The sequence below is a fragment of the Phyllobates terribilis genome, unplaced genomic scaffold (genome assembly GCF_046119375.1).
Source record: "Phyllobates terribilis strain yellow unplaced genomic scaffold, ASM4611937v1 Scaffold_12__6_contigs__length_324123572, whole genome shotgun sequence".
NCBI classification, from domain to species: domain Eukaryota; kingdom Metazoa; phylum Chordata; class Amphibia; order Anura; family Dendrobatidae; genus Phyllobates; species Phyllobates terribilis.
This window is the reverse complement of record NW_027362772.1, coordinates 302,692,927-302,715,828: the sequence shown is the minus strand read 5'-3', so window position 1 is coordinate 302,715,828 and position 22,902 is coordinate 302,692,927. Positions and strand designations below refer to the sequence as shown.

Genomic DNA, 22,902 nt, shown 5'->3' with positions numbered 1-22,902 from the left:
TGTACAGTCTATGAAAAAAATTAATGAGTGCCAATAATGGTGAGCAGCACTGTATAGGCTGTTGTAAATAATTTTATGCAACTTTTTTGTAGTTTCTGGGAAAGTTGGGTGGCGACCCTTACAGCTCCTAACAGAGTAGTCACCCTGCTTTTCCAGCAGTGTCCACCCTACATTTTTAGGGTGACTGACCCTGTTTTGTAGGTAACATAGGATCCATAGCAATACAAATAAACCTATAACTAGGGATAAGCGGCTGCCAATATCTTATGCCTCTTATTTTGGATGAAACGATAGGAAAAAACTCTAACCAGTTATTTTCCTCCCCTCATAGTGCACCAGGATGTGTAAAGCTTTGTAAGCGAGGGGGAGGGGGGTCTCGACCTTTACAGTATTTCGTGACCCTAAGAGCTTTTCCCTTTTATATATACGCATAAAAAAAAAAAAAAAAAAAAAGAATTAACCAGAACTTTATTAACTAACTTTTCATATTGATCCTATACTGCTGCTTAGTCCCTCCACTGTGCTTTACACTGCTGTTCAACCCTATTGTAAAACATTCTACAAACTCTGCAGGACGTCTGTATATAGAGAGCAGATTTCTATTACAGAATAAGCTATTTTAATTATTTTTTTTTAATTCCAGGGAAGAATAAATGGGCTGTATTAAGTCTAAGGGGTCTGATTTTAAGAAAGAAAAAAAAAAGGGTGGTCTCCAGCAGGAATGTTGTGGTGCATGGAAAAACTGAGAAATAGAAAAACAGAGAAAATCCTTACAAATAAAGCATAATTAACCCAGTGACATGTATCTATTCACCTGTGATTGATGGCGGCTACATAGACACCGCGTGGCGGCCATAAGCCAATAAAAACTGCTTATATTAGCGGTAGCGGTCTCTGGGTGGCAATATACCATTAGATTGACTGGTGCGGCGTAGGGGAAGGCATTAACCTATTTGCCCTGCACAATGTTGCTGCCCACCCTGTACGAACTGGGTAAGCCCCCCGGTTCGCGGTGACCTCCTGGGGGGGTCTTTATTCCCTGTCCGCTTTGCAAAACATCTTTCTATTTTTGAGTCCATTACTCTCATACTTGCTGTAGGGTTTGGGCTCCCAGTGGAAGCAGCGATGATAAATCAGTTTTTTTTTCTCTTTAAAGATGTAGAGATTAGTTTGGGAGTGCGGGGGGCAGGAGGGCGCCCCCTGAGAGGTGTATTTACACCAGATACACACGCGCCTGCTCCTATGTCTCTATTAGGATGAGAATAGATGCAGGGACTCAGCTGGGCCCCGGGTGTTGCATCAGGGTCTGCGCAGCTCATCTGGTCCAGGTGTTGCATCAGTATGCCAGGGCTCAGCGGAATGACATTGCTTCATGCTCTGCTCCGAGGGGAGGACACGGAGCTGCTCTGTAATGAAGTCTGTGCCGAGGACCATTACCGAGCGCTGCATTAACCCATTATTTATACCAGACCTTTCTAGCCCTTTACTTGATACGATTCCTTTTTTTTTTTTTTCTTGCCTTGCAGGAAAGGTAGATTTGAGAACAGTGCCCAACATTTAATCCGATTTTGTTAGACTGGTCACCAAATAGGTCGTATCGAGACCTTCAGCGATGACTTAAAATTTTCGGAACTCTGGTTGCAAGTATTCAGCTTCCTTCTAGCGCCACCACTGTGAAAATTAAGTATTGCACGATTCCCATCTAATGCATGGACATGCTGGTCAAAATTTTTGGAAATCTGATTGCAAGTATTCAGTTTCCCTCTAGCGCCACCACTGTGAAAAGTAAGTATTGCACAGTTCCCATCTAATGCATGGACATGCTGGTCAAAATTTTCGGAAATCTGGTTGCAAGTATTCAGTTTCCCTCTAGCGCCACCACTGTGAAAAGTAAGTATTGCACAGTTCCCATCTAATGCATGGACATGCTGGTCAAAATTTTCGGAAATCTGGTTGCAAGTATTCAGTTTCCCTCTAGCGCCACCACTGTGAAAATTAAGTATTGCATGGTTGCCATCTAATGCATGGACATGCTGGTCCTCTTGCGTTCTCCTGAAGTTGGGGACCATCCTGTGTTAACTCTTCCCGCTGGGTTTCCTAGCTGTTCGTCCAGTTTGGGTCTCACCGATGGGACTTCACCGATCGCCAGGATGGGGCGACTTGTGTTCCCATTCTTGCTTGGCTGCAGGACCAAAACCAGGAGGAGATGAAAGGAACGACAGGCCGCGCAAGGTGCTGAAAATATGAAGCTAGCCGAGCGCTGCGCCCCGCTATCGTCAGCTCCGTAGACCCGTGGAGTGGAGCGCAGCTCGCGTACTCTACTTGCCATTCTATTAAAATCCTCTTGGCCACAGTTTTGCGTCAAGGAAAAACGGAGGGACATGACCCCTTTTTTGGTGATCGGTCGGGGTCCCAGCGATGGGCCCTACGCTATTCTTGCCAATGGAACGATAAAACTTAGACCAGAGTGCTTTTCATTTTCGGATCTACTGTATGTTGTTTTGCTGTATTGCAGTCTTCCACGCTTCTTCTCGACTCGCTGGTTTCTTATAAAGTGCGATTTGTGCTCTGGGGAGGCGCTGATGACACCACGTCTTGGTCTTGCACTTGCACCTTAGCATGTGGGTTGCAATCTCCAGCTGTCATCTCCCTGAAGCCACTTTGAGACACCAAACAACAATTACTTAGTAAATTGAAAAAAAAAACAACTGGTAGAGTTTGTTTTGTTTTTCTATATAGATGTATAAAAAAATAATTAACACAACAGGTCGGGCTCCAAAACCCTCCTTAGATTCCACATTTATCACTGTCTTCTCCGGTCCGGGAATTTAAAGTAATATTTCTGGGTATTTTTTTTTTTGCAACAAATTGAATTGATATTTGTGTAAAATTTAAATTCTGGACTCAAAAAGTCATCTGATATGAGACCGACACAAATCCTGTTCGGCGAGTGCAATATCAGGGAAAGCTGGGTGACTACCAGTTTCGCTGCGCTTAATGCTTCCTCAGTGGCTCATGCTAAAACCTTTCCAGATTTCTGCATAGTAAATCTATTTATGTGGCAATACTCACATCTCCATATAACTTTGCAGATTTGCCTTTCAGGACCCAGCTACTAACTACTGTCATGTAAACAAAAGTTAGGCCAAAGTTAGGCTATGTTCACAAGTTACGTTTTTTCAGCGTTTTTTTTTTTTTTTAAATGCAAAGTGTGAGATTTCAGAAATCTCACTCACACAGCTTGTTTTTTTTTTTGTCCTCGGTATTTTGTGAAATACATTGGTTGTTGCAAAATGCAGCATGTCCCTTCTTTCAGCGTTTTTCACCCATTGGGTGGTGGGAAAAAAAAACGGTGCAAAAACTCCGATTTTGCTGCGTTTTTGGTGCCAAAACCTGCTGAAGTTGAATTAGGTTATTTTTTTTTTCTGCACTAAACTTTTCAGCATGCACAAGAGAGAAATGAAAACGGACAAAACCGTAGTAAAAAAAAAAAAACGCATCAAAAAACTCAGGAAAACTTGCTTTTTTGAGGCGGGTTCTTTACTGCCAAGAGAGCAGGAAAAAATGCAATGTGTGAACATAGCCTTAGAGCTACGTTCACACTAGTACTTTGATGTTCCATTTTTTTAGGGACAGACTGAATTCATGTGCAAAATTGATCTGTTGCAAACCTGACACCAGCAGACCTCATTGATTTTTGGGGTCCGTCTGGGTTCTGTTTTTTTTTTTAGAACAGATGACAAAGTTGTGTGTGCTGCGCTTTTTTTTTTTTATTTTTTTCTTCCGTACTAAACCTATAATCCTGGCGGACCCCATAATAATCATTCGGACCCCTTTCTTCCGTTTCTAGCGGATTCTTTTTTTTTCTGATGAATTCCGTTTTTAAATAATGGACAAATGGAAATAAAGAAAGAAAGGAAACAAAAGTGTCAACATTGGAATCCAGGAAAATGTAACAACATCGTCATCATCATCATCATCATCATGGTCATTCTGGTTAATTGGCTACAGATATATAAATGTTACATTCTTAAATCATGTATCTGTATTTATCTGAATGTGTATAATATATATATTATAGATCTCGCTGCTGTTGTGCAAGAGGGAGGGGATGTAAAAACCCATAAACAATGTGATATATAATATTTTTCCCTCGCCCCTTTTAAATAAATACCGATCAGCTTTATGTTCAGAGACAATAGGAGCCGTTGGCTTAAATTTGCAGTTTACAGTATTTATGGCTGTAATATGAAGGTGCTGGCATCGTAATTTCATGCCCCAATGAGAAGAGCAAGGTCGAGGAGAATGCCTCTATCCACATCTGCTAACACACTAACTCATAAACAAGAGCCGTCTGTATCAGGTAGCACAGAATACGCTCGCCTAATGAAATACAGCACAGCTTTCCATTACTGTTAGTTTTTACTGTGTCGTCATTACGTGTAATTTATGTTTAAAAAATTCAATTTTATACAGGGCTCTGGGAAATAGGGGTCTTAAGGGTCAGCCGGGGACTTTTAACGGCTCTCTCGCCCTGCATGCTCTCCCAACTCAACCTTAACCCTCTCATTACCGCCGCAGCCTGAGGCACCTTGCTCCAGGGGCTTATAGTGGGTGCGTATCGGATTCACTACCATAGTCCCCCATCAATATTGGGGGTAAATGGCTAACGAGGCGACAACATAATTTATTCTTTCCGATACGGCCAAGTGTAGGAGGAAAGTGGCAACAGATATTATAAGCAGAGCTGAGTTTGTCATTTTTGGCACATCCCGTGGTGGTGATACGATATGCGATTATGTGGTTTTGCATAGGACTGCAGGAAAACGTGCTATATAATCACTACTGAGGGCAGACAAAATGCACGAATGGTTCGTCTTCCGAAGACACAAATTCAGCTCTGCTACATGTGTACATTACAGCAGGTGACCCACAGACATCAGATGCGTGCAGTAAAAAAATGCATTGAGGTTTTAGGACCCAACAAATATTGTAATAGGCGATCACTGACACCTGGCTGGGACTGTAATATGGCTGATGCTAAAGTCACCGATGCTGACCCAAAAGCCATGAAATTGGCAAACGACCAGCGAGAGTTGACAGAACTAATGGTTCCCATTTTCTTTGCAGCTTCAGCTATTAAATAGCTGAAACATCACATACCATATCTAGTGATTGTGTGATCTATATATATATATGATCTGATTGGTGTCACTGTGTACATACATTACATTACTGATCCTGAGTTAGATCCTGTATGATACTCCAGAGCTGCACTCACTATTCTGCTGGTGCAGTCACTGTGTACATACATTACATTACTGATCCTGAGTTACATCCTGCATTATACCCCAGAGCTGCACTCACTATTCTGCTGGTGCAGTCACTGTGTACATACATTACATTACTGATCCTGAGTTACCTCCTGTATTATACTCCAGAGCTGCACTCACTATTCTGCTGGTGCAGTCACTGTGTACATACATTACATTACTGATCCTGAGTTACATCCTGTATTATACTCCAGAGCTGCACTCAATATTCTGCTGGTGCAGTCACTGTGTACATACATTACATTACTGATCCTGAGTTACATTCTGTATTATCCTCCAGAGCTGCACTCACTATTCTGCTGGTGCAGTCACTGTGTACATATATTACATTACTGATCCTGAGTTACCTCCTGTATTATACTCCAGAGCTGCACTCACTATTCTGCTGGTGCAGTCACTGTGTACATACATTACATTACTGATCCTGAGTTACCTCCTGTATTATACTCCAGAGCTGCACTCACTATTCTGCTGGTGCAGTCACTGTGTACATACATTACATTACTGATCCTGAGTTACATCCTGTATTATACTCCAGAGCTGCACTCAATATTCTGCTGGTGCAGTCACTGTGTACATACATTACATTACTGATCCTGAGTTACATTCTGTATTATACTCTAGAGCTGCACTCACTATTCTGCTGGTGCAGTCACTGTGTACATATATTACATTACTGATCCTGAGTTACATCCTGTATTATACTCCAGAGCTGCACTCAATATTCTGCTGGTGCAGTCACTGTGTACATACATTACTTATCCTGAGTTACATCCTGTATTATACTCCAGAGCTGCGATCACTATTCTGCTGGTGCAGTCACTGTGTACATACATTACATTACTGATCCTGACACATTACCTTTAATGGAGCTCATCTAAGCTGTTATGGATGTGTCATCAGAAATCAAGTGTTTTTGTAAAAAAAAAAGTTCAACCTTCTATATAAATATCAATAAAAAATATACTTCTATTAGACTCCTTTTTTAGTACATCAGTCTCATTTTAATCACAGACAGGGTTATAATGACTGATAACACCTCTATATACAGTAGATAACACAGGATCCACCATTCACAATAGATGTCACAGCTCACCTCCTCCTCCTGTACAATGACTGATAACACCTCTATATACAGTAGATAACACAGGATCCACCATTCACAATAGATGTCACAGCTCACCTCCTCCTCCTGTACAATGACTGATAACACCTCTATATACAGTAGATAATACAGGATCCACCATTCACAATAGATGTCACAGCTCACCTCCTCCTCCTGTGCAATGACTGATAACACCTCTATATACAGTAGATAATACAGGATCCACCATTCACAATAGATGTCACAGCTCACCTCCTCCTCCTGTACAATGACTGATAACACCTCTATATACAGTAGATAACACAGGATCCACCATTCACAATAGATGTCACAGCTCACCTCCTCCTCCTGTACAATGACTGATAACACCTCTAGATACAGTAGATAACACAGGATCCACCATTCACAATAGATGTCACAGCTCACCTCCTACTCCTGTACAATGACTGATAACACCTCTATATACAGTAGATAACACAGGATCCACCCTTCACAATAGGTGATGTCACAGCTCACCTCCTCCCCCTCCTGTACAGTGACTGATAACACCTCTATATGCAGCAGATAACACAGGATCCACCATTCACAATATGAGAGGTCACAGCTCACCTCCTCTTCCCTATAACTTTTCTCAGATTAGAGCATTGTCAGGTTGCTGCTAATGTCCATGTGCCCAACAGGAAACAGGAGTCTTAAAGGGAAAGTGTCACTAGGTTAATGCTTCCCAATTTTAGGACGGCACAAAATAGGGGCAGCCCCTTGCTGTACTTTGATAATATCACTGATTTATCTGCTCGGCCTCTTAATAATGAGTTATGTTTTACTCCTCCTACTCTATTGAATGGCCGCTCTCTTTCTGCACTGTTCATAGGCAGAAAGCTGCCACTCAGAATTTCTAGGCAGGGTTAGCCAAGCCTCATGAAGATGGTGGACTCCATAGCAGACACTCCTCAATGAGAGAACTAGCAGAACCGCGGAAGATAAATCAGTGTTTAATCAGAGACACAGCAAGCAGCCCAGTAAGTAACCCATCGCTGGAATCAGGGTCTCTGCCTCTACATTATGTTGCTCTCTGAAAGGGCAGCAATTTCTGGTGGCAGATATTCATCTAATGGGTTATTATGGCAGCCGGGGTCTGCTGAAGGCCCCTTTCGCTGCCATCTTGGCACGCCTTTGAAGCTCCTAGGAGACTGATTTTTCCTTATACAGAAATACTGCTCACGCTGGTTAAAGTTTGGGGGACTAAAATATAGTTTAAAAAAAAATCATAATGTCAAGAAATATAAAAAATTGTTAATCTTTTTTCCTGATTTTAAAATAAAGTAAAAAAAAAAAAAATACAATTTTAAAAAAGTTTATTGACATGTCCATAAATCCGGTCTAGCAAATGATAAACTAAAAAAAATCAGTGTCAAAATTGCACTTTTTCGGTCACCACCCCTTCCTAAAAATAATAAAAAATAAAAAATGAAGCCCAAAATGGTATCAATAAAACCGTCCACTCACAACTCAAAAAAAGTTCTATCGACAGAAAAATGAAAGCTTATTTTATTAATTTATTTTTTTACAAACTTCTGAATTTTCTGATTTACTACTTTAAATGAAAAAAAAAAAAAAAACTATCCACATTTGGTATCGCCATAATTGTATTGACCTGGAGAATTGTGATTTATCCATCCAGTAAACGCCATAATAAGACTATGGCAGAATTGTGTGGTAGTTTCTATTTTATTTTATTTATTTATTTTTTTTTTACTATTTCAACTCTATTTTTTTTTTTTTTTTTTTTTTTGTACATTATATGCAAAAACAAATGATGTCATTGAAGATGAATATCTCGCTCTGCAAAAAAAAAAAAAAAAAAAGTCCTGAAATGGCTATATAGATGGACAATACTAAAGTTCCCCTGGAACAACCGGAGGAAAAAGCGAAAGCGCAAAAGCGAAAGAAAAAAAAAAAACGCCTGGTCCCAAAGGAGTTAACATCAAAACCATATTTAAACAATAGGTACATTTCTGATGACGCGCTCATTCATTTTTTTTCTATCAGACTTATGTACGACGTCCGGTACATAAGTTCCGGACGTCCGGTACATAAGTTCCGGACGTCCGGTACATAAGTTCCGGACGTCCGGTACATAAGTTCCGGACGTCCGGTACATAAGTTCCGGACGTCCGGTACATAAGTTCCGGACGTCCGGTACATAAGTTCCGGACGTCCGGTACATAAGTTCCGGACGTCCGGTACATAAGTTCCGGACGTCCGGTACATAAGTTCCGGACGTCCGGTACATAAGTTCCGGACGTCCGGTACATAAGTTCCGGACGTCCGGTACATAAGTTCCGGACGTCCGGTACATAAGTTCCGGACGTCCGGTACATAAGTTCCGGACGTCCGGTACATAAGTTCCGGACGTCCGGTACATAAGTTCCGGACGTCCGGTTCATAAGTTCTGGACGTCCGGTTCATAAGTTCCGGACGTCCGGTTCATAAGTTCCGGACGTCCGGTTCATAAGTTCCGGACGTCCGGTTCATAAGTTCCGGACGTCCGGTTCATAAGTTCCGGACGTCCGGTTCATAAGTTCCGGACGTCCGGTTCATAAGTTCCGGACGTCCGGTTCATAAGTTCCGGACGTCCGGTTCATAAGTTCCGGTTCCTAAAATGCAAGTTTTCTCGGTTAAGGCCTTGAACAAGCAGGGAGTGCTGTGAATGAATTCTATATGTGCCTCTTTATATAATGTCACAGAGACCACAAACCAAGTGATATTAGTCCAGCTGGGCTCGGGGAATCCATACAACCTCCCGCTGCCCCGGAGGAGCTGTCAGCAGAGTACAGGCTGTAGTGATGGCAGCCTGCCGTCTGCTGAGCATTTCTCGCCATGTGCGGTATTATAGCTTCGCTCCTGTGAATGCTTCTATTACTTTGGACAATATTTTGGCATTCTCTTATATATTTCGACGAGACGACGATCTGTTTAGATATAGCGTAAAATTTCTAATTTAAGTCGTATAATAAAAAATGAATAATGAAAATAACAATAAACGTCTTCCAATCTGGAATATAGCGGGGTCTGCGTCTTGTTGCCATCCTAAGGTTGATGGTTCTTGTGTTCTGCCAGGCAGCGCACTCTGCCGAGTCCTTGCCTTGTGTCCCCTCGGTGTCTCGCAGATTATTCAGCTCAGATAGCAATCAACTGGGAGACGCGTGTGTCTAATTTGCATTAGATTATTCGAAACAAAAAAAAAAAAAAAAAAGCTGCATTAGTCAGGCTAGTGATAAACAACGGCAAGGAGTTTATAATATCAGCCAACGCTGCAACGTCCTTCTCTCTCGGACGATCTGCTCTTGTTAACCTCTTGTCATCCGTCTGATACAAAGAGATACAGGATTCATGGCTTGTGGATTACATATATACAGGTTATTAAATGCGCACAATAAAAGCTGAGACAACAGTTCATATATTACTGAACTCTGGCGGTGTTTTTTATATATATATATATATATATATATATATATATATATATATATATATATATATATATATATATTAAAAAATATTTAGATATCTTTTAAGAGCACTCATTGCAAAAAAAAAATCCTGTCCTTTTAGATCCATCTTATTGTCTATAGAATGCAGTATTATAGTAGTTATATTCTTGTACATAGGGACAGTATTATAGTAGTTATATTCTTGTACATAGGGACAGTATTATAGTAGTTATATTCTTGTACATAGGGGCAGTATTATAGCAGTTATATTCTTGTACATAGGGGGCAGTATTATAGCGGTTGTATTCTTGTACATAGCAGCGGTATTATAGTAGTTATATTCTTGTACATAGGGGCAGTATTATAGTAGTTATATTCTTGTACATAGGGAGCAGTATTATAGTAGTTATATTCTTGTACATAGGGGGCAGTATTATAGTAGTTATATTCTTGTACATATGGAGCAGTATTATAATAGCTATATTCTTGTACATAGGGGGCAGTATTATAGTAGTTATATTCTTGTACATAGGAGGCAGTATTATAGTAGTTATATTCTTGTACATAGGAGGCAGTATTATAGTAGTTATATTCTTGTACATAAGGAGCAGTATTATAGTTGTTATATTCTTGTACATAGGGACAGTATTATAGTAGTTATATTCTTGTACATAGGGGCAGTATTATAGCAGTTATATTCTTGTACATAGGGGGCAGTATTATAGCGGTTGTATTCTTGTACATAGCAGCGGTATTATAGTAGTTATATTCTTGTACATAGGGGCAGTATTATAGTAGTTATATTCTTGTACATAGGGAGCAGTATTATAGTAGTTATATTCTTGTACATAGGGGGCAGTATTATAGTAGTTATATTCTTGTACATATGGAGCAGTATTATAATAGCTATATTCTTGTACATAGGGGGCAGTATTATAGTAGTTATATTCTTGTACATAGGAGGCAGTATTATAGTAGTTATATTCTTGTACATAGGAGGCAGTATTATAGTAGTTATATTCTTGTACATAGGTGGCAGTATTATAGTAGTTATATTCCTGTACATAGGGGCAGTATTATAGTAGTTATATTCTTGTACATAGGAGCAGTATTATAGTAGCTATATTCTTGTACATAGGCGGCAGTATTATAGTAGTTATATTCCTGTACATAGGGGCAGTATTATAGTAGTTATATTCTTGTACATAGGAGGCAGTATTATAGTAGTTATATTCTTGTACATAGGTGGCAGTATTATAGTAGTTATATTCTTGTACATAGGGGGCAGTATTATAGTAGTTATATTCTTGTACATAGGAGGCAGTATTATAGTAGTTATATTCTTGTACATAGGGGCAGTATTATAGTAGTTATATTCTTGTACATAGGGGGCAGTATTATAGCGGTTGTATTCTTGTACATAGCAGCAGTATTATAGTAGTTATATTCTTGTACATAGAAGCAGTATTATAGTAGTTATATTCTTGTACATAGGGAGCAGTATTATAGTAGTTATATTCTTGTACATAGGGGCAGTATTATAGTAGTTATATTCTTGTACATAGGGGCAGTATTATAGTAGCTATATTCTTGTACATAGGGGGCAGTATTATAGTAGTTATATTCTTGTACATAGGGGGCAGTATTATAGTAGTTATATTCTTGTACATAGGGGCAGTATTATAGTAGTTATATTCTTGTACATAGGGGGCAGTATTATAGTAGTTATATTCTTGTACATAGGAGGCAGTATTATAGTAGTTATATTCTTGTACATAGGGGCAGTATTATAGTAGTTATATTCTTGTACATAGGAGCAGTATTATAGTAGTTATATGCTTGTACATAGGTGGCAGTATTATAGTAGTTATATTCTTGTACACAGGGGGCAGTATTATAGTAGTTATATTCTTGTACATAGGGGGCAGTATTATAGTAGTTATATTCCTGTACATAGGGGCAGTATTATAGTAATTATATTCTTGTACATAGGAGCAGTATTATAGTAGCTATATTCTTGTACATAGGGGGCAGTATTATAGTAGTTATATTCCTGTACATAGGGGCAGTATTATAGTAGTTATATTCTTGTACATAGGAGGCAGTATTATAGTAGTTATATTCTTGTACATAGGAGCAGTATTATAGTAGTTATATTCTTGTACATAGGGGCAGTATTATAGTAGTTATATTCTTGTACATAGGGGCAGTATTATAGTAGTTATATTCTTGTACATACGGGGCAGTATTATAGTAGTTATATTCTTGTACATAGGAGGCAGTATTATAGTAGTTATATTCTTGTACATAGGGGCAGTATTATAGTAGTTATATTCTTGTACATAGGAGCAGTATTATAGTAGTTATATTCTTGTACATAGGTGGCAGTATTATAGTAGTTATATTCTTGTACACAGGGGGCAGTATTATAGTAGTTATATTCTTGTACACAGGGGGCAGTATTATAGTAGTTATATTCTTGTACATAGGGGGCAGTATTATAGTAGTTATATTCCTGTACATAGGGGCAGTATTATAGTAATTATATTCTTGTACATAGGAGCAGTATTATAGTAGCTATATTCTTGTACATAGGGGCAGTATTATAGTAGTTATATTCTTGTACATAGGAGGCAGTATTATAGTAGTTATATTCTTGTACATAGGGGCAGTATTATAGTAGTTATATTCTTGTACATAGGGGCAGTATTATAGTAGTTATATTCTTGTACATAGGGGCAGTATTATAGTAGTTATATTCTTGTAAATAGGGGCAGTATTATAGTAGTTATATTCTTGTACATCGGAGCAGTATTATAGTAGTTATATTCTTGTACATAGGAGCAGTATTATAGTAGTTATATTCCTGTACATAGGAGCAGTATTATAGTAGTTATATTCCTGTACATAGAGGCAGTATTATAGTAGTTATATTCTTGTACATAGTGGCAGTATTATAGTAGTTATATTCTTGTACATAGGGGCAGTATTATAGTAGTTATATTCTTGTATATAGGGAGCAGTATTATAGTAGTTATATTCTTGTACATAGGAGCAGTATTATAGTAGTTATATTCTTGTACATAGGAGCAGTATTATAGTAGTTATATTCTTGTACATAGGAGCAGTATTATAGTAGTTATATTCCTGTACATAGGGGCAGTATTATAGTAGTTATATTCTTGTACATAGGGGCAGTATTATAGTAGTTATATTCTTGTACATAGGGGCAGTATTATAGTAGTTATATTCCTGTACATAGGGGTCAGTATTATAGTAGTTATATTCTTGTACATAGGGGGCAGTATTATAGTAGTTATATTCTTGTACATAGGGGCAGTATTATAGTAGTTATATTCTTGTACATAGGAGCAGTATTATAGTAATATTCTTGAGGCAGTGTTATAGTTATGTACAATAATATAAGGGGAAATATTATAGTAGTTTTGTTCATAGTGGGTACTATAATAGTTTGGGTTTTCTACAAATAATGTGTAAAGGACGCACTTTCCTAATGTTGTGGTAATAATTTTAGGCCAATCCTATTACGTGTAAATCCCTCTGTGACTTTACCTCTCTTCTCTCTCGCCCGTGCGTTTCTATAGATGCTTTATGGTATAGGATGTGTAGTCTCCTCTGTACTGTCTATGGCAGCCCAGTCTCCCTATCTCCTTTACCAGTATCGTTGATCCTCCAGAGCGGCTGCTTTCTCATGACTCTGTGTAGGAGACGGTAATTTGGTGTGAAATTGTCTTAGGTGAGTTTTACATGTATATCGGTGTTTGCTGTAGGCAGTGATGGGGCGAATTAGCGTTTATTAAAGACCTCTCACCGGTAACATTATTCACTATTGATATTGATGATGAGACACCAGTTATATTTGTGTTATTAATCTTTTATGGACTATAGCAGCAATGGATTTCCAAAGTATCAAACGTGTGGACATATTGCATTGAGGTCGACACAATGTTCCAGCCAACAACAGGTTTTCATTTAAGGCGTCCCTAACACAATCAGTTTTTGGACCTGTAAGGGCTCATTCACATGTCTGTCTGTTTTTTGGGTTTTTAATCTAAGGGTCAATGAGAAAAATCGGACAGAAATCAGATGGCATCGGAGAAGATTGAGAAACTTTTTTTTTTTTTGCATCCAATAAAAACTTATGGAACTGCAAAAAAAAATTGGGAAAAAAAAACACTTTGCGGTGAAAGTTTCATCATTTTCTTTCCTTTTAAAATGACTGAGTCCCAAGTGAAAATCAAACATTCCCCATTATGGTAAATGGGATCCATTTGTCCCGTTATTAGGCAGATGAAAGTTTTGCAGGCGTTCCCATTTTCTGTTCCTAACCTCAGGTCTATGGGCAATTTGATTTAAAACCATTTCATTAAAAGTTACGTTTGCAACTTTTTTTTTTTTTTTTTACACCAAAAATAGTTTTGTGAAATAAGATACTTATCAGTTTAGTTCTTGAACAGCTCATGTGCAAATTGTGTATCTTCATGGGTACACAAACAAAACCCTTGTAGTCTTATCAGACAGTCATATTTTCTTCTATCCTTTCCCTACTTTTTGCTAACTTATTTAAAGGGGTAGTTCCCTTTCAAAGATTATTGCTCCATGGGACTCAGCCCCAGAACTGAGTTGTTACCTGCCCTCTCTGCCTCTTATCCGCTGCTCCAGTGATTGTGTACAGGCTGCAGCGGAGATGTCACTTTGTCGTTGCTGCAGCGGAGATGTCACTTTGTCGTTGCTGCAGCGGAGATGTCACTTTGTCGTTGCTGCAGCGGAGATGTCACTTTGTCGTTGCTGCAGCGGAGATGTCACTTTGTCGTTGCTGCAGCGGAGATGTCACTTTGTCGTTGCTGCAGCGGAGATGTCACTTTGTCGTTGCTGCAGCGGAGATGTCACTTTGTCGTTGCTGCAGCGGAGATGTCACTTTGTCGTTGCTGCAGCGGAGATGTCACTTTGTCGTTGCTGCAGCGGAGATGTCACTTTGTCGTTGCTGCAGCGGAGATGTCACTTTGTCGTTGCTGCAGCGGAGATGTCACTTTGTCGTTGCTGCAGCGGAGATGTCACTTTGTCGTTGCTGCAGCGGAGATGTCACTTTGTCGTTGCTGCAGCGGAGATGTCACTTTGTCGTTGCTGCAGCGGAGATGTCACTTTGTCGTTGCTGCAGCGGAGATGTCACTTTGTCGTTGCTGCAGCGGAGATGTCACTTTGTCGTTGCTGCAGCGGAGATGTCACTTTGTCGTTGCTGCAGCGGAGATGTCACTTTGTCGTTGCTGCAGCGGAGATGTCACTTTGTCGTTGCTGCAGCGGAGATGTCACTTTGTCGTTGCTGCAGCGGAGATGTCACTTTGTCGTTGCTGCAGCGGAGATGTCACTTTGTCGTTGCGGCGGCCAGGTCGCTTTGAGGTTGCGGCGGCCAGGTCGATTTGTCGTTGCGGCGGCCAGGTCGATTTGTCGTTGCGGCGGCCAGGTCGATTTGTCGTTGCGGCGGCCAGGTCGCTTTGAGGTTGCGGCGGCCAGGTCGCTTTGAGGTTGCGGCGGCCAGGTCGCTTTGAGGTTGCGGCGGCCAGGTCGCTTTGAGGTTGCGGCGGCCAGGTCGCTTTGAGGTTGCGGCGGCCAGGTCGCTTTGAGGTTGCGGCGGCCAGGTCGCTTTGAGGTTGCGGCGGCCAGGTCGCTTTGAGGTTGCGGCGGCCAGGTTGCTTTGAGGTTGCGGCGGCCAGGTCGCTTTGCTCTGCAGCTTGTGGTATCTGCATCAGCAGGGCTGTCAAATACAGTGATTGGTTGCAGCGCTGGCAACTGACATTACCCTGCAGATTTTTTTTTTCAGGCAAACTTTCTGGTTGGAAAATGTATTGTGTTTTTACAATAGCACCATTGTAAATGAGTTTAACAAACTTTAAGTTTGCGCTGCAGAGAAAATTTGCCACGTAAATTGATCAGTCCTCTGTATTTTTTTCTGTGGGCAACAAGTCCACATCGTTTCCACAACAAAAAGTGCTCATACCCTAGTGGACCGTGGGACATATATGTGTATTACATTGGGTTGGAGATTTCATAAAATCTCATGTACATGCCGTGGAGAAAATCTACAACATAAATTGACCAATGCTGCAAACTTTAAATCCGCAGGGTGTCAATGTTTGCGACTTTTGTCACCGCCGATGCACCACTAACTACGGAGGTTCACCGCAGAAAAGTCCCGTACACATTTACCCTAAAAGTTAAAACAAAGCAAAGAAACTTTTGTGTCTTTAAAAGGAGGTTTAATCTTCCGACATTTTCCTGCCGGGGCTATTTGGTATTCTTTTTGTATTTTGCTCCTTTTTCCAATAATCGCTCATTGTGCATTTGATTTTCTTTTTATTTCTCCTTTTGTCGTAAAACTTCGACTTCCTCTCCTCTAGTAATGATGCGCGTTAACGATGCTCCCTCTTTACATAATTAGCTTTGGTTAGTTTTCTTCTGTTTTGTCTGGTTTCATTGCGCCTTACGTGAGCGGAATAAGGGGTGCCAACCTTGTAACCACTGACAATCCTCAGCCGCTGCCTTATTTTGCCGGAAAAGGGGGTTTAAGGCACTTTTGGAGCTGGATTTGCTGCTTTTTAGAGGGGAGTGGTTGTGGTGTATTGAGCTTCGAGCCGCGGTAATAAAACTGTTGAGAAATTAAGTAAATTGAATGAGAAAATCAAACCTCAAACAAATATGCACGCTCATTCTATAGGATCACGCTCGATAGTTTATTACCCGCCTGGTATATAAAAGTGGCATAATAGGATCCTGCGCACACACTGGATCTTATCTCTTCTCATCCATTTTTTTTTTTTTTCCCCTTTTGCAGGATTAAATGATGAAGAGATCGAGTTAGCGCTCCAGCAGTCGGGCACTGCCCATGATGATCCACCCCATTTGGGCACCGCAGGCTTACCCCACCCGGGTCCCCCACACCAGCTGGCAGTCCATCCCTACCGTAAGTGACGACAAATCATAATGCATCTCGGCACAAACTCCATTCTGCATTCATACAATGAAAATCCGCATTTAATTCCTAAACATCCAATGAAATAAGATTTGCTCAGAAATACCTTTCTTTTTTTTTTTTTTATATCGAGTCTTGGTGGCATAAAAGAAAGTCATTATGATAATGAAACAATTTTATGGTCTTTTCTAGGATATTGCACTCAGAATCCAATATTAAATTTTGCAAAAGTTACTTTTTTTTTTTTTTTTTTCTTGCTAATGTGGCCACCGGGTGGCGCTGTTAATATTTCAAATAATGTGAATAGTCCAGAAATAAGCTTTTCTGTATTATTTGTGCAAATGTATTTTTTTTTTTAGTTTGGATACCTGTAATATCCAAATATGTCTGGAAATATGTGGAATCGCCTATTAAAGGGGCGGTGCTGAATTTCACTATCTGTATGCGGACCACAATGTGTAGACTTTTCTCCAGTCTTTTGCTTGTCTCCCAACCTGGACTGAATTCATGCCTATGAGGCTGGTTAGTTTAGGACAGGAGAAGAGACTCCGTAGGGAAATGTGCACTTTGTGGTCCGTACGCTGTGTGAAATACGCTCATCTGATGTCAGGTATTGCCGCTCAGCTTCCATTGAAGTGAATAGGACTGATCTGCAATACCACTCACAACCTATACACAGGGGTGGCGCTGTTTGGAATACGCTTGCATACAAACCATTTACTTTTCATGGCAGATCTCAGAAGTCGGACCTTGGGTTTGCAGTCCAAACTACTGTGGGGAGCACATTTGGGTCAACCCCATTTAATGTTCCACTACATGCCACATATTTAAATGCTTTTAGAAACTGTTCCACAAAAAAAAAAATCAGGTTTCCCATTGAAAACCGCAAGGTACTGCTTATTAGCGTTTTCCTGAGCGAATATTAGCTCTGAAATCTGTGCGGAAACCTGCAGGTTGTGTGTGGTATTACAGCTCAGTCCTGTTCCCCTCAGTGTAGCAAAGCTGCAATAGCAGACACAACCTGTGGCCAGGTGTGGTGCTGTTTTTGAAAAAGGGGGTTCACATTGAGAACTGTTGTTTTTTTTTTTATTTTGTTTTGTTTTTTAACTCAAGTGCATTTGGGGCTAAACTTTTTTTTGCATTTGAATTTCATTAAAACTTTTGCATCATTTTGGATTTTACCAGCTGTTTCCCTGCCTGCACACTCGACTTTGATGTGGTCTGTGGTTATAAATCCGCAGGGAAAAGGCAGAGAACTTTCAGACCATCAGAACGAGCTCACTGATGGATTCTCAGTTAACTCATTCTGTAGCCAGCAGAGCAGCGGCTGCAGAAAGGAAACTGTACACATTTTTTTTTAATGAAAAACAATTGCAAAACATTCTTTTCAGACAGTATTTACATGCATAAAAATATATAAAAATTATCCCCCAAAAGGTGGCCAGCCCCTATAATACAAAGTTAGTAAAGTGGTTTATATGGAAAAACGCTATAAACGATGCGGACAGCAACGGATCAGCTATTAGACTGGGAACTTTGTGGGGACGGGCAGGTTTATGAGCAAACGCCAAAGTCCCCGAACATAGAATGAGTGTCGCTTTAAATGGTGACCTTTCCCGATACTTTTATCTGGTGCGACCGTGCGCAGTTCAATAAACCCCTGTCAAATATCATATCCTGACCCTATTAATTAATTGTAAATCAGGACGGTTGTTTGTGCGGAGGGGGGGTGGAAATCATAATAGATGTGTTTTTACTAAATTAAAATGTAAATGTAATTACCCCATAGATTGTGAGTAAGGGAGGGCGTCGTTATTAATATTCTGCTTCACGGTCTCCTTGGCAACGACCTCGCCCAATCCCGAGGCATCTATTAAGAAAGTGACAAAATGAGTATTTTATTTTATTTATTTTTATTTTTTTCTTGGTTCTATTTTACATTAAAATATAATTTTTTTATTTTTTTATTATTATTATTATTTTTTTATTATTTTATTTTATTTTTTCAATATTTGACATTTCTATTTTTTCTTTCCCATCCGTTAATTGCTTTAAAAAAAAAAAAAAAAAGAAGAAATTAACCCTTCAGTCACCAAACGCCATGCCACTACACTGAGGACGCTGCATTTCTCACCAGTACGATACGAATGGAGTTAAGAAAAAAAAAAAATTAAATAAAAAAGGGAGAAAAAAAAATGTTTGATTAATCCCGAGAAACAGGACTGATAATAATGCTGATAAATGACATTGAAATTACTTTTTGCCTGTAATTTATTACATAAAATATCTCGTGTTTGACATGCGATTAGTCGCCGGGTGCATCAGTCAGCCTGATGTGGATCTAAGGAGGAAAGTCTTAGCTGTCACTCCTGAGCCGGGAGAAGCTTAAACTGTGAGAAAAAAAAAAAAAAAAATCACATTAATTTCCTCACAGATTCGCCTAATTGCCAAGCATTGGAAGAAAAAAAAAAGATCCGCCGCGCAAGGCGTTTTTATTTATTTTTTTCTCGCAGTTTCTACCGTCGTTCACAAATGAGACTTATTAGATTAGTTTGTCCGAAATAGGAAAAAAAAAATAAGTCTCCTAACGTTTTCTATATGCAGCACCAATGCAAACTTATTTATCACAATAAGTTGCAAACTGAAACAAACCAGATATATATATATATATAATATTAATATTATTAGATTATATATATTATTATTAGATTATATATATTATTATTATTAGATTATATATATTATTATTATTATTAGATTATATATATTTATTATTATTATTAGATTATATATATTTATTATTATTTATATATATATATATATTTATATATATATATTATTATTATTGTTATTATTTATTTATTTATTTATTTTTAATCTTTCAAGCACATTGCTTTATTTCCAACAAAAGAAACTGATTCTTACCTGTGTGTGTCGGGAAGAACCTACAGACTTCTTGTATAAACTGTCCTTGGGCTGCCCCAGCTGCAAAGTACATCTGACCCTTTCTCCTTTATAATCACTAAATGTTAGTAAGCTATAGAGGGTGGAGCATTAAAAGAGGAGAACGTCCTGATTGTAGGATCTGACTACACAGGGTTTGTTTGTAGTCTGTTACCATGGAGACACATAAGCTTGCATTGGAGCTGTGTGACCAAACAATGGGAGGTATTTTTTTTATTTAAAACTATTTGCAAACTTGCTTTTTATTTCAATCTAAATGCACTAGAGCATTAATCTACCTTTGCCATTTCCATATAGACAAAGGAAATGATTTGGTCTGTAGAAATTGCAGCAATAGCCATCCTTTTAAGGGGTTTTCCCATAATAAAAACATATCACCTATTCATAAGTTTTGGAACCTCTGATCCCCACTAATCACAAGAACTAGGGTCCTTTATTACTTGGTTCAATGGAGGAGCAGTTGCGCATGAAACTTTTTTCATTGTCTATGAGACTGAGGGGGAGGGTATGTAAGTGGTCTCTCATAGACTTTTATTGGGGGCATGCTCAAATTGGGAGCACAAGGGATCTTCTGATTGGTGGGGTCTCTGCAATTAGATACGTTTTGAATGAGAAAACCCCTTTTAAAGGGAAATCTAGTTTTGAAAAATAATTGATCTCATTCCGCCGTATAAACCTCCATATAATTAGTATACAGCTGTTGGGTCACGTATCTGATTGTGAAGCAGAGTGAAACCGCCATCAGTTTTCAAGGACAGCCAGTACTATTCTGAACGCAGCTTTGTATGTGAGTGGAGGAAATGTCACGAAGCAACCAAGAACCTGTCCACAAATAGTTACAGAAAAGTTATTAAACTTTTTCAAATATTATTAAAATTGAACCCGCCCCCCCCCTTACAGTCACATCTTTACAACTTTTGCATTTTTTTTGTAAATTCCTCAGATTTTACACTGACGCCAGTAACTTTCTGTAATCTTTGGTTTTTTTAGATGTGACTTGTGCTGCAGGCTCGCAGCCTTTTCGTCTGAATGCTTCTTGTATTCAGCAGGTCTTAATGTGTCACTTCTGATACTAAAGAAAAACGCTATTGAGACAGGTTTAAATAAGTTGTTTTTGACATTTTTCCATCTACCCACACCCTTGGGTGTGCCATGCAGATTACCTAGCAAGAAAAACTGGTGTTCTGCCCTACGATTACTGTTTGGGCAGTTCTCTTAAGGGATAGTGGAGAACAGGAACAGAATTGTACCCATATTCTTGACTCATGGTGTCAATATTATGATCTTATTATACATTTATGTAATATATATTAGCAAATGGAGACCGATTTTGTAGCGAGTGGCTGACTTTACACATATAGAGTGTGGTGATGTCAAGCAGCTGCTGAAAGGGGTCTCATTTTTATCATTGCTTTAAGACCTTTTTAGCATGCCTGTGGTGGAAAATTAATTTTCCCGTGGGGCAACATGAGAGACCGTGACTGTTGAAGAGGGCCGAACCAATAGGCTGAAATTAATTCTGTTAAATATTGTTACATGAATTATAATTACAATTAATCTAAAATATGACATATTTAGCAAAATTAAGTACGTTGACCGCCCCCTGTATACAGTATATGCCCTCACATAATCCCCCCCCCTATAGACTGTATGAGCCGTCATATAGCCCCCTAGAGACGGACGGTATGACACAGCCCCCTATAGACGCATGAGCTGTAACATTGCCTCCCTATAGACGGTATGAGCCCACACATAGCCCCCTATTTATCGTGTAGAATCCTTCACATAGCCCCCCTATAGACTTTAGGAGCCCTCACATAGCCCGCCCCCTATAGATGGTAGGAGCCCTCACCTAGCCCCTTATAGACAGTAGGAGCCCCCACATAGACTCCCTATAGAAGTTATGCACCCCACAAAGACTCCCTATTGATAGTATGAGCCCCCACGTAGCCTCCCTATAGACGGTATAAGCCCGTATATAGCCCCCCTATAGATAGCTCCCACACAGCCTCCCTATAGACGGTATGAGCCCACACATAGCCCCCTATTTATCGTGTAGAATCCTTCACATAGCCCCCCTATAGACTTTAGGAGCCCTCACATAGCCCGCCCCCTATAGATGGTAGGAGCCCTCACCTAGCCCCTTATAGACAGTAGGAGCCCCCACATAGACTCCCTATAGAAGTTATGCACCCCACAAAGACTCCCTATTGATAGTATGAGCCCCCACGTAGCCTCCCTATAGACGGTATAAGCCCGTATATAGCCCCCCTATAGATAGCTCCCACACAGCCTCCCTATAGACGGTATGAGCCCACACATAGCCCCCTATTTATCGTGTAGAATCCCTCACATAGCCCCCCTATAGACGGTAGGAGCCCTCACATAGCCCGCCCCTATAGATGGTAGGAGCCCTCACCTAGCCCGTTATAGATGGTATAAGCCCTTATATAGCCCCCCTAAAGATAGCTCCCACACAGCCTCCCTATAGACGGTAGGAGCCCCCACAAAGCCTCCCTACAGACGGCAGGAGCCCCAACATAGCCCCCCTATAGATGGTATGAAAAGCAAAAATCCCGCTCCCGTTTCCTCCTGACATCCTGCTCCGGTCTTTGCGGTGTGCTCTGACACAGCAGTCGCCATGTAGTGACATCATCGCGTCTGCTGTCTGTCGCACAAGCCGAATGGTGGAAGGAGGAACCGGCGGCCCCTTCCTCCACCGTTATATTCACCGCTGTTTGCATCATGAGAAAGCAGATGGTGGTGATGTCAGGACACTGGGCGGAGGAGGGCGGCCACAAGCGGCGGCCCTTGGGCCAGTGTTTTCAGCCCTTCGGTTGTCTAGGGCACTATGTCCAGATCTGCTCTATGCCATTGCCCTATAATGTAGGAGTGTTGGGTATTACACATCGAAGGCCAGCGAGCTTGTCGGATCATGTCGTGATATCCAGCACTAGTGTAACCTTCTGGCTTCCCACTGTGTACGGACACATTCAGCATGTCAATTCCAAGTTGGGGACG

At 40.1% G+C, this 22,902-nt stretch overlaps 1 protein-coding gene across 1 annotated transcript in view; it reads left to right on the top strand.

Moving 5' to 3' along the window:
* The window catches only part of PEX14 (peroxisomal biogenesis factor 14), a 161,326-nt gene that overhangs the window by 122,874 nt on the left and 15,550 nt on the right, over positions 1-22,902 (top strand). Inside the window, exon 4 of the mRNA XM_073657252.1 lies at positions 16,780-16,908. Coding sequence (XP_073513353.1) covers positions 16,780-16,908 — 129 coding nt within the window. The remainder of the gene's footprint in view (positions 1-16,779; positions 16,909-22,902) is intronic.